Source organism: Mixophyes fleayi, chromosome 6, assembly GCF_038048845.1.
Source record: "Mixophyes fleayi isolate aMixFle1 chromosome 6, aMixFle1.hap1, whole genome shotgun sequence".
NCBI classification, from domain to species: domain Eukaryota; kingdom Metazoa; phylum Chordata; class Amphibia; order Anura; family Limnodynastidae; genus Mixophyes; species Mixophyes fleayi.
This window is the reverse complement of record NC_134407.1, coordinates 39448572-39470136: the sequence shown is the minus strand read 5'-3', so window position 1 is coordinate 39470136 and position 21565 is coordinate 39448572. Positions and strand designations below refer to the sequence as shown.

Genomic DNA, 21565 nt, shown 5'->3' with positions numbered 1-21565 from the left:
TTAGGTCTATTGGAGGCCATAAACTGATTCCTTTCCAATCCGTTTATTACTGACCTCCGGGACTCCGTCCGAATTTTACCCACTTTTAAGTGGATATTTAGGTTCTTTAGATTTAAGATGGGTCGAAAGGAACCGTACGGCTTCTTGACAAGAAAAAGGGTTTGAATAAAGCCTTTCCCTTTTCTGGATTACTGGGACCCTGCAAATAACTCATGCTGAAAGAAGAGAGGCGATCCAATTTTGTATTACCCGCCTACTTTGTAACCCTGCTAGCTTGAGTTACACAAAGACCATGCGGAACAGGACCCAAGAGATCTATCCTGTATCTCCTAGTTATACTGCCCCGAACCCAGGGATCCTAAGATGCTGTCCACTGTTCTAGAAAAGAGACAGGCCATAAGATTTGTTTTGCTGAAATTTTCGAAGCCTGAATAGAGGAAGACACAGACGCTGTACTCTGAGCTACCCCTTTCAAAATGTAAAGGCTGGGAAAGCAATTAGGAGCTCTGCAAGGCCTCAGCCAGATGCTCTGCCCATGCTTCCATGGCTCTAGGGACCCTAGCCGAAGCAAATGTGGGTCTAAAGGAAGAACCCGCTGTTACAATATAGATTATTTCTGCGCTTCAATTCTGCGGTTAGTCTGTTCTGCAGTGTCCAGGACCAGCAAGGTAGCATGGGGGGCTATACGGGCTACAGGAGTATCCACCCTAGGGATTCCTTCCCCGTGAGCCAGGTCCTTTTCCTGTAATGGATATAAGGAAGAGAATCTTCTGGAATAGAAACCTTTAAAACAAGTTGTTTCTATATTCCCTCAGCAACATTGTGCAATTCCACCAATGGAGGAAAACGAATAACCTTTCTTTTGGGCTTCTTAACGAGACTTCTGTTTATAGGACTAGGATCGTCTGACTCTGGGAGGTCCAAGGCCTGCTTTACCGTTAATAGCAATCATCAATGGCCCGATATCTGGCAGTTTTTTCCTGATTAGACACGTGAACCTGATCAGGATTAAATTTTGTTTCCCCTTCCTCAGAAAAGGATTTGCAGATCTACACAGATTTCTTTTAGTAGGGGCCAAATATGTGGATTCAGAAACTGGTCTAGCTTGTCGAGACATGGGTCTGATCCATTATGAAAAAGAGAAGGGCCTGCTACAGCCGTTCCCCGCAGCAGGACCCCCCGCCTTATCCAATATAGAAGAAAGTGTTGCTGAGCTTGTCAATAACTAAGTAGATTTAGTGAGAAGCTGAGCTAAAGAGTAAACTGACTACGGTAAGTAAATCTTGCAGTTATAACAGGTAAAATATTTTTCCATAGGACCTTTTCGTTTATCTAACATTTTACAAAGGAAAGCGTCACAAGCACACCATTGACTTGAAGGAAAACAAGTAATCAAGTAATCTACAGTAAAAGTTGCACTTGTTCCTTTAAATAAGCAATGTTATTTGTGTTTTGGCAAGTAAGAGTACTATAATATTACCCATACTAGCCCCACTTTGTCAGTAAAGCAATACAGTTTTTATAAATGCTTAATAATAAAAAAAAGAATACTTAGCCAAAAGGCCAACAGGAGAGACGTCCACCAGCCATGTCCTGATGCTTGCTCCCACAAGGCAGTCTCTGTTCCCGGGCTTCTTCTTATGCTCTAGAAGACCGGAATACTGCCCGTAAATTAAAGAGATGGGGAGTTCTACATAATTTTAACTCCCCCTCTTCCATATTCGGTCTCCATTTTTTTTGTCGAAAAATAAATAATAAATAGCAGAGTAATGGAGACCTCGAAAAGATGGAGGTCTCCTGCAGCGATTCTGACCCCGATGCCCCTCCTATTACTGAGGGGGGATCTTGGTATAGCCCCCATTTTGCCGACTGTCTTAACTCCGGAGGTCCGATCCAAGATGGCCGCCGGCATTTCTTTTAATCCGATAACCGGCGCTCTATGCCTGCAGTGGCAGCGCCGGTTATCGGGGAGGCTTTGAGAGTGACAGCGGTCCGTGAGACCGCTTGTCACTCTGTTCCAGACACCCAAGGCTATGCCAGCGAGAGCCCTCGGCTCTCATCCGACAGAGCCGTGTCTGCGCTGTGGGCTGGGAATGTGCTCTCTATGGTAGAACACACTCCCAGGTCTGCCTTCAAAATAAAAGTATCTGTACTAAAAAAATTAAAAGTTAAAAATTAAATGTAAATTAATAAATTAGCACAAGCACTGAAGGGGAGGGGTCTGTCAACAGTGCTAAAGTTAACTAGCTAGGTGCCAACTCCCGAGCTCCCCTCCACAACCCATGGTAAGCAGTGTCCCCCAGACTGGATGAGAAATGTGTTTTTTTTATAGCCACTGCACTAAAAGCCAGGAGGAGTCTTCCTCACCCCTCTATACTTGTTGACCTTGAGGGAGGATACCCAGGATAGCCCAATCTGACGTAAATGGGAGGCATCACAACAGTGACGCCAACGCGCATCCCCCGTCCATTTTCAGAACTCTGCCAGTGTTCAAATGGAATGCATAGAGCTCCAATCTGACATTTAACTGAAAGAAAAAATTGATCACGTCTCTTTAATGGACTTCTATAAGATATATCTTCCCAAGGAAAAATATCCCTTTCTTCACAATCATGCCTTATTCATGTCATCGCTATTTGGAAGCACCTACATTTGTGAGCAGCTATTTTCAAGGATAAAGCACACGAAGAATAAAACTAGAACCAAAATATGTGATGAGCACCTTGAGAACTCACTGAGAATTGCAACAAGTTCCATCAAAGCAAATACGGAAGCATTGGTGGCTCAGAAACAATGTCAAACATCTCACTAAATTCATTTCCAAGTAAGTTTAATATGTTAATTATGTTTTCTATGGTTTTTTGGATGATCAGCTATCGTTAGTGTGAGTGTATTTTATGTGCGGCCCAAACACACTCGTCGTCTTCCAATGTGGCTCATGGACGCTAAAAGGTTGGACACCCTGATCTAAAAAAAAAGTATATCATGTTTTGTCGCACACGGGTATCTTCTGGCAAAGGTTACACCCTGTTTTGTGTGCACCTTTGAGAAGGTTAATGTGAGGACTACTCACACCTAGGGCAGCTGCTATGTGTGTCTTAGCATGACAGAACTTTTACTTTAAATCTGGTGTAATCTCGCCATCTACCTGCAGCCAGGCTTTTATTCAGTTATTCAACATATTATAGCTAGGATGGTTCCCTGCCATGTACTACAGTAAGCCCAGTGACATGAAGTCTGGTGTATACTTAAGGCTGCCGTTCATGGTGGAAGCATTTCCATTGTCTCCAGCTCCTGTTAGTGTGACAAGAAGCAGTTACAAGGCGCTCCTTCATGTAACGCAATTTGCATTTAAGAATCTGCGAGTCATACTCTGAAGCTTTGTTTTTGTTGAAGTAGGGTTTGATTACCCAATTCCTGATGACAGGTACTGGCGATGTGGTCATAAACCAGTCCCCCATCCCTGTTCTGGAACAGACCCTTCAATACATAACAGCCATAAATGGAACCATGCAGTAATGTTTTCATAGGGTCTGTAATATTTTGCCTACAAAGAAACGATCGACTGACATATTGCGGGCAGTGTTTATCATCAGCCACCCCGAGTATTGCTTGCCGGTACAAGCGCAGCCCAAAAAACAACAGCAGGGGAGGGGCGGGTGTCCCTGGGGAGATGGGCAAGAAAATACGGAAAGAAAGAAAAAAAAAAAATACTCAATTTAAAAAACCTATAAACCATTTTCAGTACCTGTTGACTGCAGGAAACTAAATTACATCTGAGAGATTAAACTATGATCACAGCACAGCTCATGCTTGGCATTTGCAAAAGGTGTGAATTTATTTTGATTTGTTTTTTTCCTTTTATGACCATTAAATTTGAGCTGGTGTTTCTGTTACAGATAAATCACAGGTGTGAAAACCAGGCTGCCGGTATCCACTGCAAGAAACGTTGCTGGCAGAATTATGAATGATCTAATCCGATGTTGCTAAAGCAACAGTAACTTCTTTCAGTGTTTCTACTTAGCCTGTTCTTTAATCATTTCAGCTACAAGAAGGTAATTATGTAATGTGTCTCAGAGGATACATGTTGATACATTGCGAACAAAAACAGCTTGCCCATCTAGGCCAGCTCTTATTTTTATAGAATCTTGCTATTCACGCCTTAACCCATTTAAGCCCTGAAAGGGATAACTTGTATCCCAGGAGACTGATGCATGCACTAGCTGCAATAACATATACTCGCTATTTGCCTGCTGCCCCCAAAAAGCAGTTGTTTCTTCAACGTGGTCTGCCTTAAATATAACAAAACTTGTGAAATAGTCAAGAAGAAACCATTACGGTCACAGGTACTTCTTTAGACGTTTGTTCCAAAATAATAATGCATACTTAAAAAAAAAAAAAAAAAAAAAAAAAAAGTGTATATCCCAAGCATGGTAAGAGAGAAATAAGCCTTAGATTGTGAACTTGCAGGGCCCTCTTACCTCGCTGTCTGTCTGTATTACCCAGTATTGTTTCATTGATGTTTGTTCCCAATTGTAAAGCGCTACGGAATTTGCTGGCGCTATATAAATAAATGTTGATGATGGCGAGTGGGCTACCTGTATAAAATCATGTTTACATTGACAGAAAGCCGCTATCTGCTTGCATCAGCCATTACATTCTCTCTATGCCACATTAAAGCTTGACTGCTGTTAAATGTATCACTGTGGTTTTGCAAGCAAGTGTCACCATACTGACCAATGTACATGAAGATCTCATTCAGTCATGGATTGCACCGTTGAACTGGACAATTCATGAACGAAAAAAAAAAAATGAAAGAAATGACAGTATAAATCACATACATTTACAACGGAATCTATAGATTTTCCAGTTGCATCACACCCTGTGAAGTCTAATTACAGCGTTAGCCAATTAAAATGTTGAGTACTCCCAAGTCGGCATCCCTTGTTGAGGTAAAATGAAACGTAATGCATGAAAATTAGGAGAAGCCTGAATCTGGAGTACAATGGAAACTTCAGGCATTAATAAGGATTCCCCTACGGCTTGGCAGCCAGCATGGAGGAAAACTCCGAGAGACCAGCAGAGTCATATTGATTGACACTGCTGTTTTTTGTGCACCACCCTTTCTGTCATCGGGTGTAATCCCGCCTGCATTGTCCGTGACACATTTTGGTACGTCGCATTAACTCAGAGCAGCCGCAAACGCGCATGGATACCAACTTGGCACCTAGGGGAGCATTTTGAATAATTAGTTATGTTGTTGGCATAAAGCAATGCTCACCTGCCTTGTTTGATAATGAAAATGGTGTTACCCACTAGAGGATCAGGAAAGATGCTGAGAAACAGGCATGTAAATGAAATTTGTAAAAAATGAAATAAAAAAAATAAAAAATAGGGTTATTAAATGGTTCAGGTACCTCATTTAATCCTAGATTCATGATTTATACAGTTATGGACTAAAGTTTAGAGATTGACACAAATGTTTTCCACAAAGTCTGCTGTCTCCATTTTTATGATAGTAATTTGCATATACAACAGAATGTCATAAAGAGTGATCAGATGAATTGCAATTAATTTCAAAGTCTCCCTTTGCCATGACAATGAACTTTATCCCAAAAACATTTCCACTGCATTTCAGCCCTGCCATAAAAGGACCAGCTGACTTCGGGTCAGTGATTCTCTCATTAACACAGGTGAGTGTTGAGGACAAGGCTGGAGATCACTCTGTCATGCTGACTGAGTTAGAATAACAGACTGGAAGCTTTAAAAGGAAGATGGTGCTTGAAATCATTGTTCTTCCTCTGTTAACCATGGTTATCTGCAAGGAAACCAGTGCAGTCATCATTGCTTTGCACAAAAAGGACTTCACAGGCAAGGATATTGCTGCCTGTAAGATTGCACCTAAATCAACCCTTTAGCGAATCATCAAGAACTTCAAGGAGAGAGGTTCTATAGTTGTGAAGAAGGCTTCAGGGTGCCTAAGAACATCCAGCAAGCACCAGGACCGGCTTCAGCTGCGGGATCAGAGCAACACCATGCATAGCTTCCTCAGTAATAGCAGCAGGCAGGTGTGAGTGCATCTGCACGCACAGTGAGGCGAAGACTTTTGGAGGATGGCCTGGTGTCAAGAAGGCCAGCAAAGAAGCCACTTCCCTCTAGGAAAAACATCACGGACAGACTGATATTCTGCAAAAGGTACATTGATTGGACCGATGAGGACTGGGATAAAATCATTTTCTCTGATGAATCCCCTTTCAGATTGTTTGGGGCATCTGGAAAACGCTCATCTGGAGAAGGAAAGATGAGCGCTACTATCAGTCCTGTGTCATGCCAACAGTAAAGCATCCAGAGACCACTCACGTGTGGGGTTGCTTCTCAGCCAAGGGAGTGGGCTCACTCACAATTTTTCCTAAGAACACAGCCATGAATAAAGAATGGTACAAAAACATCCTCCAAGAGCAACTTATCCCAACCATCCAAAAACAGTGTAGTAACAAATGCCTTTTCCAGCATATTGATCACTTTTGCCTTATGGCTCTGGGATCAAAGCATTGAAATTTTGGATCCATGGGCAGGAAACTCCCCAGATCTTAAGGATTGACCACAAGTTCTCACTGGGATTACGAGACGGGTGGACAAACAAAAACCCACAAATTCCGACAAACTCCAAGCATTGCTTAGGCAAGAATTGGCGGCCATCAGTCAGTATGTGGCCCAGAAGTTGATTGACAGCATGCCAGGGCAAATTGCAGCGGTCTTCAAAAAGAAGGGTCAACACTGCAAATATTGACTCTTTGCATAAACTTAATGTAATTATCAATAAAAGTCTGACACTTATGAAATGCTTGTCATTTTACTTTAGTATACCATAACATCTGACAAAAAGGTCTAAAAACACAGAAGCAGCAAACTTTGTGAAAACCAATACTTGTGTCATTCTCAAAACTTTTGGTCACTCCTCCACCGTTCCACTTCTGTGTGGGTGTATTACTTATCACAGGAATCATAACACCTTGCAGTTTCCAACTTTTTGTGATCATTTTTAGAATATGCGGTGAGCCTACAAATGAAAGAGTGTAAAAGGTGAAGCATGTAGAGCAGTTTATGTATTCCTAAATCAGCAACTCTGGGTGTTAGAAAGACATTCACCGAAACATTGCAGCAAACATTAAACAACTTCTGCATGAACTGTAGTTAACAGATCAGCCGAGTATGTGCTCACAATATGAGCAGGATATCTAGAATACCTCCATCATTGTCCTTGCCTAGAACATGAAGGACCTCTGGTCTTTCCCATTTCTCTTCAACCCATAGGGGGAAGATTCAATTCTGGATGAAGTGCCTTAATCTTCTATTATACACACACCGAATGCCAGGGGAGTGCCAGAGTAAGCTTTCTTACCTCTGTCTGTATTACCCAGTATTTTTTATTACTGTGCTTGTTTCCAATTGTAAAGCACTACAGAATTTTTTGGCGCAATATAAATGAATGCTGCTGCTGATGATTGGAGGGGAGGGGGGGGGGGGGGGGGTCGACTCCTGGACCCAGAGTTGCTCATCGCAGCTGGAATAGAGCTTGATTGCCAACTGAGCAGAAAAATGTTGACCAACAGTGGAGAACAGAAAGAGAGAATACAAGCGATTTACAAATCCTACAGTGGATCACACAATGCTGCAGAATTTTATTTGTTTCACTTATTTTCTTGAGATATAACATATCAAACAAAGCACTTTAATATTATAAGCTAAATTTAAACAAAGTTTTTATGTTTACTTCACTCAATTACAGTACAGCAAACACATAAATCGTTACTTTAGGAGTTACGTGGTATTTAGCCATATCCTTCCGTTGTCCTTTCAGCTAAAACCCCCTTCCCATTGCTTTTAGGGGAATCAGAGGGACTAATCCAATTCCTGTTTTTATTTCGTAAAAAGGACTAGACTTTGGCATAACTAAAACATCTATACCGAATTAAAACAATGAAAAGTTGCAGACCACCTTGCTGTTTAACAGAATAGGTGTATATTTTCTTGCCACAGCTATATAAATAATTTCAATCCAACGAAGTCAGTGCGACTGTTGTACCATGTCTGTTGGTTTACACATATCCCAAGTTCAGCTTTGACTTAAACACACAAAACTGTGTCCTGATGCTCTGTGGAACAATATATAATTTGATCACACATAGATGACCAACCTGAACTAGTCCGGACACTTTACGGGGTCTACTGGAAGAGGACCGCTATAGCTTTGGGTGAGGGTTCATCGTCTCATCTATTGTCCTCATTTACCAAGATGGCAAATAAAGATCTAATAGATTTCAATCCGGCACAGGCATTGTCGGCCAACATACCCTGTAATATTATGCCAAGGCTGATATATTGTGGCACATGACCAGCTTTACTACAAAGGTTAACATTCAGCAGTGAAGTTTATAATTGATAAAACACTTCCTAGTAATTATCCAGAAGACGTTAGACATCGCCTTCGAACCCATCTTATCAACAAACAAAAGTTCAGGCGATCCTTTTATCTGTGAGCTAATGAACAACTCATGTCTCAAACTGCAGGCGTGGTAGTCATGTAAATACAGTACTCTAGTGTCTCAAAAAAATGCAGTTTAAGAACTTTGTACGAGTCTCTTAATACTCATAAGCCTTTATTTGAGCTTTCCCTACTCAACAATATTTGAAGACAAACATAACATTTTTATTTTCTCTTTATATTTCAGTAAGTAAAACAAAAAGCATAAAACAAACATAACTCACAACATAAAATGCAAAACAAGCATGGCTAGCAACTATAGATCTGCAGTAAAGGAAACATTTTGGTACCTGATATAGCTAGTTTTCCTGGACAAACTGAGCGTTCCTTTATTCCAACATCTGATGACCTACAAACGAACAGGAATGAATATTTATTAAAAAAGAAATGTTTAGAGAAAATTTTATTCAAAGTTGATGGCTAAGAGGACATTGTAAAACGTACTGACTGTACTGTCAGATATCACAAATTTGAGGCTTCTTAAACGGACAATAACCCAAATGTTTCTTGTTGCACAGAATGGATACGATATACACACATCGCAATGCGTTTACAATTATGGTACGTCTACAGTCAGTTTTTGTTGACTTGAGAGCTGTCACGCTGAGGTGTCTCAACCTGAGCAATGCTTTGTTGAGCAAGGCGAAAAGAAAATATTCTCTTATAAATATAAAATACATAAATACATTATCTGGATTAACCCGCTTTGCTTTTCAGCATAACACACCTTAAAATATAAATCATATATTGGGCATGCCTTTTTATTTATTGTTCCAAGTCAGAGACTGCAGAGGTTGAGACGTTTAAATATTCATGCTTAAAGTATAATTATATTTTCATTACCGGAGAATACAAGAAGTTTGAGTAACAATCTACAATAGATTAAAAATAATGTAACTAGGACTTTGGAATCCCAAGAAGAAAGACTGCTTGTACAACCATGAATTGTGCAGTTGAAGGATTTGGCCAGCAGATGGTACCAAGAAACCACTCTTTAGAGTTTACAATATTGATGAGCAACATTAGGGCTTAATCTAGCTTCACCCTTGAAAGTATTACCGTTGGCAGTATGCCTTGGGGGAAGCATATTTAATCCAATTTATACCACCACAATACCTGTTACCATCACAGGGGCATGTGTTTTGAATAAAGCATTTTTTTACTTTATTTTATATTTTTTAATATGAAAGGATTCTTAATTTATTTATTTTTTACTTTTTTTGTCCATTTCTAACTTATTTTTGTAAATGCGTTTTATTTAAAAGAACTGGAATTGAAAGCTGAAATGTGGGCTTTAAGTTCTACTATGAATGTGCGAGTGAGCAAGGGAGCTCGTGTATATCTGCAAAGAATGGCACGGCAAAGAGGTATGCTACTGCCTGAGATTATTATTAATAAATAGAGCGCATAATTATAATTATCAAAGAGGAAGAAGCACAGGAAGCACACCAATGCTAAAATAATACCTGTGGCATTTATTTCCTACACAGGAGATGAATCAAATTAATGAGAAGAAATAGACATTCACTGAAGTATAGACAGACATAGAAAGCAATCACTACATTAATAACATGCAAAAAAAATAAATAAGAAGGTTTTAATGAAAAACACACACAGCAATCTTTCACACTGAACCACAAAGAGATTTTGCTGTGACACCGTACTAAGACAGGTAATTCTGCATTACAAACACTCCCATACAGATAGCTTAAGTTACACATATAGATAACGATTAAAAATGTCCCATCTGTCTCTCTGTATTACCCAGTAGGGAATTTGCTGGCACTATATAAATAAATGATAATGGTTATGTACAGAATTGTGGCGACAGGACATTGGACAGACCATGACAGATAAGGCTTCAATACAGTTACTCCAAAAGAGTGCTGAGAAAGTTCCTTCCCATGGAGAGCATGCACTGGTTCAATCAGTATGCAGGGCATGCGGTGATGGAATATATAGTCATCCACTCACCAAGAGATCTCACAGGGATCCCTTCTGTCATAAATGGTTACTTTGTCTTGATACTGATCAAGCAATATAATGTTGTATTGATCAGAGAAGGATCCGAGGCCCCAGTCAGGCGATACATATTTTAAATCATTCTTTCAAAAATATTCACTCTACACAGATTGACAAAAATTAAGGCACGATAAAATTAAATATCACCTATATGTTGTATCGTCTGATGAAGTGAATTGGTATCTGCACGGTGAATGGGACTATTTGCAATTCTCAAAATGCATGAACTGCTCCATTATGAGGGACTGACAGCACAGCTGGAATAACTGGTCTCCAAATAATCTGCCCGAGTGGTCTGTGGTTACAAGATAACTATATAACTGAGCCCTCTGTCCTTTAAATATAATACCTGATGTGAAACCTCCATTCTTTACATTATACTGTGATCTGAAATTCCAACCAAACGTGTGCAGCTCTGTAACTTCTTGCACAACATCCAGTCACACTCTGCATGTGGCCTTGGCTCCATATGTGGAGAGGACTTCACGCAGTTGTACAGTTCTAGCAAAGAATCTTTGAAGGCAGCTACATGAAGGCAGTTTAGTGAAGTTCAGTGATGCGCAGCTAAAACAGCACACTGCAGATAGACACTCATATGGAGTCTAAAAGGACTACATTATTCTTCTCTAAATAAACTCACCTTCGCCCGATGTTCATCATGTTACTTTGTTCCAGTGGAGAATGGAGCCGTGACATATAACCCTGTATACGTGCATTGCAGATCATAAGGTTTTTCACTGCGTTCAGGATTTGATCCTTCTGAGTGCTGACTGACAGCAGCTTGCATATTCCTTCCCGCATTCGAATTTCAAAGTCAAGCTTTTCCTGAATGCAATTGTCCTAAGATTGGAAGACATGAATAGCAAAATTGAGAGGAAAATAAAAATAAAGTACTAGATTGAAAAACACCCTAAATATATCACACAAACATTCAGGAGAGGTGTAACACAAGGATTACTTTGAAATAGATACTATAATTAATGATCAAATTATTCTGCCAGTGGATCCAAAAACTTAAAAAGGATGATACACTGGAAAGCAATTGTCACATGGTTCAAAATAAACGTCTTCTGAACAAGCAATGAAATAAGCAAGAAATTTTTCAATGCGGCACTTTTAGAGAGGAAAGATTGTTACAAAAGTATGTGTAATATGTTGACTAGAACCTGCAAATGCTTCTGGGTCGTGTGTAGTTTGCGGTAGCACCTCTGTGCTGGTTGGGCCAATCCTCCTGATCACTTACTGGTTCAGGACGTAGCTGGCAGAGGGCTGAGATAGAACAGCCAGGGAGCTGTGCTCATTAATCTGTTGGTCACAGAAACATATAGCCAAGAGCTGATCGGTTACACACACCACTTGAAAGCAGTGATGCTGCACAGTTAGAGGGGTTAGCAGACCGTGTTTTTATACAACTTATTAACACCGGGCTGGAGATGGGTGACCGGCCACCATCATCCTTATCCAATTCAGACTGATCCTTTTATCTACACAAAATAAGTCTGGACCATGCACTTACATTCTCTTCAGTGGTGAGGTGGGTGCCCCCTACCCACATACAGCCACACAGACTGACTTACAAGACTTTGAGAACAAAGTCCAGCACCGCCTCAAACATGTTTTTGGCTCCAGGGTGGCAGTCCTTCAGCTTCAGTAGAGCAAGGGCACACTACCACTGAGCGCCCCTAGGGCAGCTGCCGCTACCCCTCCACTGGCCCACCAGTGATGTGGCTACATGCCAGTCCCCAGACTCTGGAATGAGTGTCAGTACGACCCCCTAGACAAACATTTCACTTCCAAATACATTTAAAATCACCACTGCGGATTTCTGGTCTTTGGCAGACGTGCTTACTTTCCCTGTTGTGGGGGTCTTCCACCCACCCACCCACCCCACGTACATGTATTCATCCTATACCTGGTGGTCTCACCCTCAATGATATAACCAGGCCCTACCCTGACGTAAACAACTACCATTCAGTCACTGTCTCGTTTATATCCCTTATTACCCCCTGGACTCTTTTCTTGTTTATGAATGCTCAAGATTCCAAAGCATTCCATTATAATATCGTTGTTGTTCATGCCTATGCACATATGATGCCTGTTTTGACTGATATACCTAACAAATTTTTATTCTGATAAGTTAAGCTGATGCTATCATTTGTACTTGATGCCTTAATTTATGGAAAAGTTCAAAGTCCTTATTATTGTTGTTTTCTCTTCCTTAAAACCAATAAAGAGATTTTCAAATAAATACATTTTTAAACATTTAGAAATATATATTATTTGTATTACCAAAGTGCCAACTGCACATCAGTGTTCTACCCAGAAAATATTGCCAGACGGGTGGGGGCAGTTGTAATACTTTGCAATAATATTGAAAAATTGTGGAGGTTATTGCCCACACCTGCCAGGACTGGTCAGACCTGTGGTCTAACATACACTGGTGGCTGTATTGCTCACATTGTGCCTGCTCTAATAGGAGAAACAATGGTTTATTCTATTATAACAAGACTCTGCTGGGCCCCAAGAGTCGGGTGGCAAGTAAAACCAGAAGGGTGGAACACCGAGGAAATAGGTGCTGGGGAGGACACTGCACATGACATACAATAAAACATTTCCCCCATGTGTTCTGTGGAAAGGAAGGGTGTGTGAGAACAGGGGGACCCAATCAAACTCTAAGCTCAGTTTTTCAGTGTTTGTGTTGTGTGTAGGAAAGTAAATGTGAACATACAGCCCATTTCTAGTTGTACCTGGAAGAGAGCTTCTTGTGGGAGAATATTTATTGGCAGCCATGAGTTCTCCTCAGTGATTTGCTATTCCACCGTTCTTCATCCCATCCTTCTATCTCCCCAGTGTAAAGGGAGTGAGGAGACAGAGGTGGGGCAGGGGAAGGGCTTCAAAGCACACACCAGGTTAAGGTGTTACACAGAGACAATCTGAGAACAGTATGTGTTTACCTGCTGTCTGTAGTAGGCACAGAATGCACAAGAAAGCAGTTCTGTACAACATATATAGTCTCTATATCACATAAACCATATGGGAAATCTTTGACATATAGGGTTTGTGTGCCTTTAACTCATTAGAAATAATTATGCCTAATTGGTCAATCAAATTCAGAAGGAAGTGGACATTAATTTGTTTGCAAAGCAATTTTAAAATGTTCATTTTAATTAAAGTCACATAAGCAGTTAAAAACATAATGTTGATTACAAAAGCATTTTGCAAATTGCCACACAAGGCATTGTTTGCCATCCATAGATGTGTTGTATGGGGTCTCTGTAAATCCCGAAACCACCATTCGCTGATGTCCAGCATCCCCCCCAATATGTTCTTTGTTGTGTACATGTATTATTTAAACTCCATTCATACATTTGCTTTGTTATTGCAGTTGTTTTGTGGTTTATTTAGAACTTTACCCTGTTACAAAGCAAAAATTATATAAACAAACAAAACAAGTATTGAATAAACTTATTAAGCATGAAACCATGAACCCGTTCACACATGCAAATTTAAATATAGGCATTTTTAGCCATGTAACTGCATCTGACAATGTAAAATAAAACAGAACTTGCACCCTAAAAGTATGATATCTGCAATTACCATTTCAGATTTAAAAATGGCTTAAATAGCTTTAAATATGTGCATCAACCCAATTCACACACTTCATATTTATAAAATGGGAAGTTACGCTAAATATTCATTTTTGATGAATGTGTGAGAGGCCTCTGACACCGCTTAAAAAAGATACAGGGGTCTATTTATGACCCCAACGTGGCAATTATGAATGTGTATCGATCCAAATCCCAGCGATACATAATAAACTACCGCTACAATTTACCATGCCGGGGCTGCCCTTGGGGCCTTGGTGAAGACCCTCCTTCCCCTTCCTTTCTCCCTCCTGCTCATGCACATAGCACTTGCACCCATAACGGATCCAGCAGATACTGGGAGCCTTTGGCTGGATCCCTTTGAAAAGGATCTATAATGCTATCCCGAGATGCCGTTTCTTTGCTGTGAGAAGCAATTTGCAGCTTAATAAATTGACTAATTGATTGGTACTCCAGGAACTTATGTTAAGGCGGAGAAATCACTGATGTTAACTGTCTGTTAACTAACAACAAACAACTTCACCACCTATTAAATAGACCCCATAGTATGGGGCAATAAATTTAAGTGCATTGGTCATGCAGTTTGGAAAAATCAAACATTAACAGTACAGGCAGAATAAACAGCTAACGGCAATGTGTAATTTACACACATATCAATATTGAGATAAACCACCCATAAAACTGCGTCTCTCCCTCTGTGTGCTATGAAAAACACAAAAACATTTAAATTAGCTGTTAGTGTGAGCAGATGACACTGAGCTCATGTGATCATTTAGAACCACTATCCACTGTACTGAATGCTGTACTATGATTAAGTGATAAACGGCCTTTCATACACTTGTTACATGGTAATAGTCAGACTTTTATATTCAGTTAAATATAATCCTAAGTGTGTTAGAAAATGCAATGACAATTTTTATAATTTGCAGTGATAATAGGATTACAAACATCTAGATGCCTCTAATTACATTGCAGGAAATGCAGAAGGATAGAGACTCTCACACTGCACTACCACAAAGATTCTGAATGAAAACATGTACATTGTCAACAAAGTGGGATTTCAAGTTAGTCTACATGGCTTTGACATGCTCGCGACTTGGACTGGATAGGCTAAATTCTAATAATGTTATCTCAAGGCTTAATAGGGGGCAAAAGTCATTAGTTTGAACAGTAGAAACAGAATAAACAGTCACCTATAAACCAGACTACAGATATGGTCAATATGAGAAGCAAACATGCCAACCACAGGTGCTCCGACCAAAGCTTTAGAAATATATGGGAGAGACAATTAAACTAGGCCTGTCCAACCTGCGGCCCTCCAGGTGTTGTGAAACTACAAGCCCCAGCATGCTTTGCTGGTAGACAACCAGTTGATAGCTGGAAGGGAATGCTGGGACTTGTAGTTTCACAAACATCTGGAGGGCCGCAGGTTGGACAGGCCTGAATTAAACTTTAAGACAAATTTTAAGTGCTTGTAAAATAGTAAATGTTTGTTGTAAGTGCTATGGCCATATAGTATGCTGTGTGTTTTCTTTTTGTTTTTATTATGCCTGCTGTTTCACCTTGAATGTATTCAGTGAACGTACAATACAATTGTAACATTGCAAATTTGTAGAAAATGTATAATTAATTGGCTCTAACTCGAGAATTACATTAGCAACAGTGACCTACAAACATATAGTACTATCACTAGCTACACATCACTTCTTCCTATAACTGGCAGCCCCACATTGAGTGAGCAACACACTATCCGCGAACAAGCCATCTCCCGATCTGTGTTCAACTCAGCAACATAGTACAACCAGTGCTTAAAATATGGAAACTGATAGGTGGAGAAAACACTATTACTTCTCTGTACAGTCTATGAACAAACTTATAGGTGTGGTGATTGCTGTATAACTTTCAGGCCCTCAAGGCCTGGAATGGCTCCAGTGACATCATAACACACACATTGATGCTGTGCACACCCCCAACCAAGCTGTAATATTGTGAGATCATTATCTCACATGCATAAAAAAATAAATAAAGTATGACAGATGTGCTTTGTGATTAAGGGGATTAAGTGACAGACAAAAACAAGAGCTCTCTAGCAGATTTCAAGTTTACAGAAACTAAAATCTTAAAACAGGAATCTGAACTGAATAAGAAGGGGAAAAAGTCACAATGGCTTTGACAGTAAAGGACAGGATTTTTAACATTTGCTGCCAAAGAATATAGGAGTAAAGCCAGGTACACACCTATGCAATCCAACTTCAATTGCTATTTCTGTAACAATTTCATCAACAATTGAAAGATGACGATTTATGCGTACACAACCTACTCAATTTACCTTCAGATCACTTTTCACAAAGTGGTACAATATTATTTGTGGGGGAAGGGTGGAGGTGGTACACACTACAGTATTTTCAGCTGATTAACCGGGCCAACCAAACGATAAACGGCCATTCGACTCAATATCGCCTTAGTGTGTATGCTACAACGATTATTGTTCAAAAGTACATTGCATCGTTTCATTTGATTTTTAAACCAGACAAAAAATGACTTTCAACAATGTAGTTCCAATCCTGCAGTGTCCATAGATCTCTATGGAGTGTGCAGAGTAATAATTTTTTCAGCCGATGCTTATGACAGATAAAGAGCACAGATCTGATGGTAAATCATGTAAAACATGTTTAAGGGGTACACCTGAATTGGCATACTGATCAGGAACAACAGTGGAGCACATTACTTTTTTGATTTTTGCTACCAACCCTTTAAACGCCCTACTATTTGCACAATAAACATAGGAAGGATTTTCAAAGTGGAGGGGGGTGACAACTCTGCACCTGTTTACTAAAATGCTCCAATGTCATTGAAAATGTAAGTTTCACAGGAAATAATTTATGGTGATATTCTGTTCAATTTTATAGCAACAGTTCATTGCTGACAGTCAATGACACATTGTTTCTGTACTCATACAAATATATAGATAACTCCAGCCCGTTGTGTTTATCTAGTACAATGATCTAACAGGAAAGCCGCAGGCTGCCCGCTGTGCACAGAGCACACAATACATGGACGCCCCTTCCTGTATCAGTACAGTAGGCAGTCTGTGTACTAGCGATAACGCAGGTTTCATTCAAACTCACTTCCAGCGAGGGGAAGATCGCACTCTCTCGGATCTTCTTGCGCTTGATCTCCATCCCCAGGGCAGAGCACTTGGACACGGTAGCACGGCACCTCTCTCCCCGTCGTAACATTTGAATTTCGCGCCGCGCTGTACACTCGATCTCCTCCATTGTGCTGGGTGACGTCACAGTGCTCCGAACGTTCCACTGCTCCCTGGATACAGCTGATGAAAGGACGGGCCGCAGCTGACAGGCCTGGACCGTACCATTCTCTATCCCCCTTCGATTTTACAGTCTTATCTCTTTACATCACAGATTCAGATAAATTCATTTTTACAACTTCAGTGACACTGATTTGTTTTAAACTGTCATATCATTTAAACGAACTCCCTTGGTTGGTATGTCACTTACCACCCCTATGTTTTTCGTTTGCGACCTCCCTGTTGATATTTGGATTATGTAGACAAATGTAAACGACAGCAAACAGCACGTGACTTGTCCAGGGCACTTGATTCGTATATGTTATAGGTTTTCTATTTTTGGCACTTAATTATTATTTTTACAAAAAATATCTCTTTGCTAATATGAAAGCGAAGAGGAAGATACAATTTATAATCAGCTTAATTTTATCCAACTATATTTTGTCTCCATTGCCCTATGCTTAACACAAAGGTTGTAATTCAGTAATCTGCGATGTTCCTCAGAACATCGCGGCTGTGCAATTTTACCATTGCTACGGTAAAATATCTGCTCATTTTTCCTCGCACCGCTATGGGGTGCAAGGAAAAATCAGCAGAGATTTATGTAACAATCCTGCAGCCGCGATGTTCTGAGGGACATTGTGGCTAACTGAATTCCCCCCAAAGTTTCTGGCTGAAGTAGGGCTCTATTTTACATTGGTGGCTAGTTCATGGCAGTAAGGGGCCTATTTATTAAACCTTCAATTTGCATCTATTCCCTGAAAACAGCAGTTTTCGAGCAATAGACGCCAAATTAAGTATTTGCCTCGTCTATCAACAGTGCATCGCTGCTTTGCACTTTTTTTTGTAATACATAGCGGTCCCCATAGATGTCTATGAGGACTGTTATGTACCGTAATTTAACAATGAATAGAAATGGTTTAACACATACGGTAATGTACGCCAGCCTAGTGTACATTACGGTTTCTGCTATTTTTCAGCACTATTCAGCTCTACTCCAAAGAGCAGAGCTTTACACGCATGTGTGGAGGGATCACATGATCCCTCCCTGTCACACTCCGCTCTCTGCAACACTGAAGTGCAGAGAAGTTTTCAGACGGAGCATGCGCACAAGGCTTCTGTGGAATGCACAGCAGCTTCGGGAACGAAGAGGCAGTGAAAAGGTAAGTTTTTAACTTCACAGGAACAGCAGTTTTTCGTGACTGCTGCTCCTGGGGGGATTTTTTTAATAAATATGAGAAATAGTTCAATCCTTACCAATGCGATAAGGATTGAAAACTATTTTTCATTTTATGCAACTGTTGATAAATGTGCCCCTAAGTATCATTTGCTATCAGAGATCCCTGGCGAACCCCATAGGTTGTTCCAAAGGTTGAGAGGGGATGGAGAATTGTTATACCAAGGCGGCCAAGATGAAGTTACCCGCAGCTCCAGAATCGAGAAGTGCAAACTGAGAAGAGGTAGAAGATCCCATCCGGAAAGAAATAGGAATAATAAGACTATCCTTACTTCGGATGGTAGAGAGAGACTGACTAGGATGGCCCAATTAAACCTCTCCCGAACTTTTTAGGTCTTGTCGTTTCCCGGACGCTTTAGACAGGACCCCAGGAGATGACCGCTCTCTCCACAGTACAAACATAATCTGCTTCTAAACCTTCTCTCTCTTCCTTCGGCCGATAGGCGAGTTCTTCCTAATTGCACAGGCTCCTCGGGAAGAAGTACAGGCGTCTGAAAATTAGGAGCCAGACGAACCAAAGTGTGAAGAGACTGCTCTTTTTCAGAGTTACGTTCCTTGAAACGTAGATAAATATTGACACAGAGGGATATGAGATCATCCAGGGATGCGGGAAGTTCCTGTGACACCAGGTCGTCCTTCATACAGTATGAAAGCCCCTGCCAGAATGTAGCCATGAGAGCCTCGTAATTAGTCCAAAATTGGACCGCATACTGGCCCATAGACTGGGTTCCCTGGCGTACACATAATAAACCGGTGGCAGCATTAGATACTTTCCCAGGTTTGTCGAAACTCTTTTTGAATGTAGACAAGAAGGTAGCATAATTGTGCAAAATTGGGTAATTTCTCTCCCACAATGGGGAAACCCAAGCCAAGCCTTGACTGGACAAAAGTGAGATTACATAGGCCACTTTGGCTTTTTCAGAAGAAAAATTCCCCGGCAGAAGCTCAAATTGAATGGAGCATTGGTTCAGGAAACCTCTACATAGTTTAGGGTCTCCATTGAATTTAGGGGGATTGGGTATGCACAATTGAGAGGTAGTAACAGCGGCTGTGGGGGAAAGGTCAGGAGCAGGAACCACGGGTGCTGGAGGTCCGGAAGCCACTAAGGTATTCTGGATCGTATCCATCTGGGCAGATAAACTCTGGAGGAATTTTAGAAGCTGCTCTTGATTGGCCTCTTGTTTCTCCACGCTTCCTACCAAGTGTTTCAAGAGATCCCTTGCCGCTGAATCCACCGTCAGAGCAAACTGTAACGGATAAGCTGGATCTGATAGTAATCTTGATTGGCACTGGCTTAACCTGAGGTGCAGAGTCTAATGAACTCCCCGGTGTTCACCAAGAACCGCCGCAAGGCGGGGTGGGCTTAGCTGCCAGGAGCCGCAGGTCGCGGCCCTTTTGGTACACCTCAATATGTAGTATAGCGGAAGGGAAAGCAAGTTGAGAACGTAGTACAGCCGGGACCGGTACACAATGGAGCAACGCAGTACAGAAGCAGCAGGCAAAATCAGCAATATACAGGTTTGGTACACAGACTGGGAGCAGAGGTACAAGACAGGAGGCAATAGCAGCGTCAACAAGCCGAGTCAGAGGCACCAGATAACAAGAGAGTGGTCAGCAAGTCGTTACACGGGGCAGGAGAGGAAGAATAGTCACACAGGCAATACTGGAACACAGAAAAGAGTCTGGAGCTGGAGAGCACAGAGATCCTAGTAGAGAACTGGAGCCAGGAAGCACTCATGTTGCTCTGACACTCACCGAGTGTCAGAGTGAAGTTTATATAGACAGGTAAGTTCAAATTTCCCGGCCCGAGTTGCGGTCATGTGACCGCCGATACCTGAAAGTGCGGCTTCCGACATTCGACGGGCGGTGCTGGAACAGGGTAGAGGTAAGTCCGTAACAGACTGAAGGTTATTGCCCACTTGCTGACTGGTCTGGACACACATATTTGTTTAGAATTAATTATTTTTTAAATGCCTGGCTGCATAGCCTCTGGCTGCCAGGACTGGTCAGACTGGTGGTCAGTGGTCTAACACACTCTGCTGGCTGCAGAGCTAACACAGTGCCTGTTATAATAGGAGAAACAATATATATGTATAGAATATACATATAACATACTTGCCAACTTTAGAAAAACCATTTCAGGGAGAGGCAAGGCACACCTATATGCTGCACTTTGCTTGGCGCTCCAATGAAGGTGGTGTGTACTGCTTCAACCACTGGGCTTGACAAGATGGTGGGTAGGCTTTGAAAAAGTCTTGCTGATACAAGACGAAATGCGTCAGCAGGGAGCTTCAGGATTCCGAGATCCAGTTTTCCTTTAAATGCCATTACCGCTTAGGCAGAAGTAATCTTACGGTCCATGTTGTACCATCGGATGATCTATAGGCTGCACGTACCTGTTGTCATTGCGGAGATGCTAGAGAGACTATGGCCATGAATTGCATGCATGCATGCGGAAGTTAGGTATCCCTCCAGAGCGTTGGCCATTAGACGGACACGGGTAAGACGTATCTGTATTTCATTCAAATTGGGACCACCATTATATTAAAAACGGGACAGAAGGACATAGTCTGCAACATCTGACCTGGATTGTTCTTACATAGGACCTTGTTTTCTCTGCTATATTTAATCAGTGGGATCTGTATTTGAGCACACAATTATATTGTATGGGGCTGCATTTTTTCTCCCTAATATGAGTGCTACTGGGATTCCTTAGGATAATTTATTTATATCAAGGTCTGTAAGGACTGTGTTGGTTACATCTGGGATATATCACTGGAGCTTTACCTGGAGCTTATATTTTTTCTTTTAGTTTATGTCTGCACACCACTACCTATTGGCAGTGTTCT

The 21565-nt window shown here is 41.1% G+C and overlaps 1 protein-coding gene across 1 annotated transcript in view; it reads right to left on the bottom strand.

The window, feature by feature from the left end:
- Positions 1–17548, bottom strand: part of RTKN2 (rhotekin 2) — a 56608-nt gene extending 39060 nt beyond the window's left edge. Inside the window, exons 1-3 of the mRNA XM_075216336.1 lie at positions 17301–17548; positions 11208–11407; positions 8836–8894 (exon numbers count right to left, since the gene is read on the bottom strand). Coding sequence (XP_075072437.1) covers positions 8836–8894; positions 11208–11407; positions 17301–17450 — 409 coding nt within the window. The 5' untranslated portion in view covers positions 17451–17548. The remainder of the gene's footprint in view (positions 1–8835; positions 8895–11207; positions 11408–17300) is intronic.
- Between the last annotated feature and the right edge of the window lie 4017 nt (positions 17549–21565).